Source organism: Gastrolobium bilobum, unplaced genomic scaffold (assembly GCF_033153095.1).
Source record: "Gastrolobium bilobum isolate Gb01-03AN ecotype WA unplaced genomic scaffold, APGP_CSIRO_Gbil_v1 utg3588, whole genome shotgun sequence".
Lineage (NCBI taxonomy): Eukaryota > Viridiplantae > Streptophyta > Magnoliopsida > Fabales > Fabaceae > Gastrolobium > Gastrolobium bilobum.
Window position 1 is genome coordinate 653,937 of NW_026899729.1, and position 4,411 is coordinate 658,347.

At 36.6% G+C, this 4,411-nt stretch overlaps 1 protein-coding gene across 1 annotated transcript; it reads left to right on the top strand.

Annotated features, from left to right (window-relative positions):
* Positions 1 to 283: 283 nt before the first annotated feature.
* Positions 284 to 4,205, top strand: LOC133293028 (uncharacterized). The gene is made up of 4 exons (XM_061491544.1): positions 284 to 573; positions 676 to 795; positions 3,478 to 3,690; positions 3,992 to 4,205. Exons 1-4 carry the CDS (start codon positions 393 to 395, stop codon positions 4,027 to 4,029), a joined length of 552 nt encoding a protein of 183 aa, XP_061347528.1. The 5' UTR covers positions 284 to 392; the 3' UTR covers positions 4,030 to 4,205.
* Positions 4,206 to 4,411: the final 206 nt, after the last annotated feature.

Below are 4,411 nucleotides of genomic sequence, written 5' to 3' on the forward strand. Positions count from 1 at the left end.
TTTCTTATTTTAATGATAGGCCTCACTACTTTGTGTATTAGTATAATATATATCCTCTCTTATTAGAGGAGAGATATTCTCACTATCAAAAATTTTTATTACCATCTTACTTCTTATCTAATCACCATTAGATTAACATTTTGTCTATTTTCAAAAACTTTTTAACATTATCTCTCTTTTGATCCACCCCTCTTATTATATGATAGTAGAGAAGCCGTATAAATTTATATTAAATCTATCAACAACGGTTCCTCGGGCCTCAGACACGTGGCACTAGCAGTTCCTCCGAACACGACACGTGTCTCGTTGATAAAGTTTCTACACCGCCAACAACGTTGCCGGTTCCTTATTATGTATTTTGGGTTCTCCGGAAAAGACACAGAGAAGAAGAAATGGAAACGAGAGCGCGCCTAAGAGTTCAAAAGAAGAAACCCATTAAGCACAGGGGAAGGAAATTGTTACTGAAAAACTTTTTGGATTATCTCAAGTCTGATACTTTCATGTATGCTCCTCTAGTTTCTTCTCTGCCTTCTGATTTTCCCTCACTGGACACCTTTCCTTCCTCTGCTAAAGGTTTGACATTTGCCCATCAATTTTCATCTTTTTTTCTTCTTTTTTTGGTTTCAACTACTGTGGCTTTTTCTTTGATGGAGTGGTGGTTGTTTATGATATCAGTGGTGGAACTGAAAAAACCCATAAAAGAGAGCAAGTGGTTTCGGGAGCAAGTTGGGGAGTATCTCACATCTAATGTTTATATGTATGATCCCCTGCTTGATCTTCCTCACTCACCTCAAGGTACACTTCTATAAATACTTCTTTGTCTTTCTCAACTTTAATTGCTACCTATTATAGAATATGGATGTTCGCTTCTTTGTATCTGTAGGCTGCTAAATTTTGGTGTTGCATTTCATGGGAACGTTTACAGATTGGTAGTTTAGTTGAATAAACTTATTCAAATAATGAATACATGTCGTATTTTGTGATTCAACATTAAATGAAGCTGTCAGGCTTTGAAGATTTGGAAGTAGGAAAAGTGTGTATTTGTGTGGAAGCTTCAAAAAAGGAATTTTAGAAATTGTTATGTGTCAAGGGGGAGCCCGTTTATGGTCTTTCCTCTAATATGGTCCTCGCTTGGTCCAATCCTAATCAATATAAGAGGTCCTCACTCACATTTGAATTCTCATTAAAAATATCCTTCTTAGAAGTTATTTTGCATCTTATTGTAGAAAACAGCATGCTTGGTTGGAGTGAAAATAGGTAGGTGGAAAATACAAATGTATGTAGAGTTTAGGCTTTTTATTGTGTTCAAATACTATTGTGGAAGGAGCCTGGACCCACAGCCTGGCTAACAGAAGCGTCAATAACAAAACATAAGAAACAGGGATGTAAAAATCTCTTCAACGTGAAGAGTAATTACTCTTCACGGGACCTAGTTCAGAAAAACTTCCTTTATTAAAATGAGATTACAAGGATGTCTCTCCAGTACAGAAACCGAAGGAATACACTCAAGTTTTCTCCCCTCTAATTGGTGAATTATAAAGGTCAGCACACTACCTTGGTGGTTCTTCTTCTTCGACCATTGCGCCGGATCTTCTTTTTCTTCAGAGGATTTTCTCTCTTCTCTAGATTCTCTCTCTATGTGACTACGCTATTCAATAGTGTGAAAGTGATCCCTTTTAAAATTGAGTACTAGGGCAACAATGCTTATTGAGCCTAGTCTATCATGAGTCGCTGACCCAACAAATCTAGGGAGGGAGGACGTCTGAGCTCCTCCTATGTTAGTTAATTTTGCAAGGTTGTCAATCCGACACCTTCACAACAATCTTTTAACTTTTTGGTTGGTACGATCTTGGTGATTATGTCCAACCAGTTTAAGTCAATGTGGACTTTATCGAGTTGCAAGTGCTTTTCTTCTATGACATCTCGAATCCAATGATATCAGACATCTATGTTTCTAACCTAAGTGATAGGTTGAATTGTAATATGGTTATCACACTTTAGCACTATTTCTCGTGTATTGTGATAGGTTAGCGGTCAATGTATTGTAATATGGTTATTACACTTTAGCGTTACTTTTCGTGTTTGTGACCAATGTACTTCTACAGTTTAGACGGCTAGGATATGGCTTCCCTTGCAAAAGTAGTCTAGGTAACCCTAGGTTGACTTTCTCGAGTCTACATTACCTTCTTGGTTGGCTTATAAGCAAGCACACAACTCAGGTTTTCTTCTTCCAAAGCATAAACATCTATTGACTGTATCTTGGAGATATCTAAATATCCATTTGATAGCATAGAAACCAGCTTACAAGTGCAATTGCATGAGCGAGGTTTGTGTATATCATGGCATAGATAAGACTACCTACAACTGATTGGTATGGGACCTTTGACATTTCTTCTCTTTTTTCTTCACTGGTCGGACTATGCTTCTGACTTAACTTGATATGTCCGGCTAGAGGAGTACTTACCGACTTAGCCTAGTCCATGCTAAACCTTTTGAGAATTTTCTCATTATACTTTTCTTGGGATAGTCATAGCAGCTTTTTCAAGCGATCTCGGGCAATCTTCATCCCAAGTATTTGCCGTGTTGGGTTGAGATCTTTCATTGCAAGAGATTTACTCAAGGCTCTCTTGAGGGCAGCAATTTTCTTCACATCTTGCCCAATTACTATCTTGTTTATCACAGGCAGCTGACCCAACAAATACATAATCATTTGTAACCTGGATGCTGATCTTTATAAACAATTAGAAGAAACAGAAGGGGGGAGGGGAATCAGGAAGAGAAGCTTGAGATTTCAATGTTAATGGCATTTCGGTGCATGATCATAGTGTCTTAATGTTCTCTTTGAACATTGTATTAATTTTGTCTGTTAGCTTATTCATCCTCATTTATTGAGTACATTGGTAGCTTCATGTTGGAGACTGGAACATAAACAGACACACCAATGTTAAATGTTATGGTTGAAATGGAAATGGTGAATTCTTGAGTAAGGCAAGACCCAAAAAAAGGTATGTAGTACTAATTTGTCCAAGCAGCATGCAGGAGCATTTAACTAAAGGCAAGCTTATTTGCTTGCTCTTGCCCATCAGAAATATTTTTGCCTTGTCTCACTTCTTTGTATAATGTTCAATTATGCCTTGGAGGCATATAGAATGTGCTCTTGAGTAATACTCAAAGATGTTCTCCTTGCTTGAGACAATTCATATCTGAGCAGTGACATGCAAAAAGAAGAAAATGAAATATGAGGATATGATAATGTTGCTGATACCTGATTTTACGGTTTAACATTTCTGCTTGATATATCTTACTTTGATAGTGTCTTATCTTATTTTCTGTTCTCCTTGTCCTTTTTGTTTCTTTATAGAAAATCTTTGTCCTTTAAGTTTTAACCATCTTCCTTTCCTCATTGGTTGTGTTACGATTCGTGACCCTAACAGATTATATTAGTCATTGATTTTTTGTTGATCTGCTGAATTGCAGAACCTTTGCAGGACGGTGGAATGATAAGGATGGATGTTTCAACTAAAACGTCGCCAATGAAAGTCAACCAACGAACTGATCATTTAGGAAATGTGAACCAGAGGACTGAAAGTCATATTCCTCAAACAAACGTCCCTGATGAACATACTTGGGGGCACAAGGAAACCGTGAAGCACACTGTGTATCAAAGTTGTCGCTCAACTTCTGATTCAAGTAAAAGTCTTTGCTCCATAAAAACCTCTAGTTTACTTCTTTAACTGCTTTAGTTCGTTATCAATTTTGTTTGTCATTGTTTTGTCAATTGTTGCCAAAAATAAGATTCAATTTATAGGTGGACACGACAACACTTATAAAGATTTATTGGCCTTTTGATGGAAAGATGAGACCAGCAAATTTTACCATTTTTGTGATTAATGTGCTGGTGCCAAGTTGACATAGCATAAGGAATATGAGGATATCTTTGAATTAAGAATTGTTTTGCATATTTATGACTCTGCTTATATTTATGCTGCAGGGGTGACCCTCAACTCACAGCTGAGATCCCATGGTTGATTGAAACTTTTGGATATAAATGTAAAAATGGAAGATAGTAACCTATATGAGCTGTTGTTTTAGTTTTAGTGTATGTAGAATTTTACTTGTTATTGTCCTGTTTTTTGGTAGAATATGATGCTGTCATTGTTTATATTATAACTTAAAGCGTTTCATGTAATGTTTTAGTTATTTCAATGATAATTTGATCTTCCTTATCTTGGCAGGGAGTTTAATTCTAAATAAAAATTACTCACTTACTCAGATCAGGTTGGTGGCTTTTCCCATCAACTTTGTCAGTGAGTACCGCATTTTTTTTTTTAAACTGATCTTTGGCAACCACGAAATTCTAGATGATCTTTTTATCAACTAGACTTGACTAGTGACACTAAGACCAGCCGTG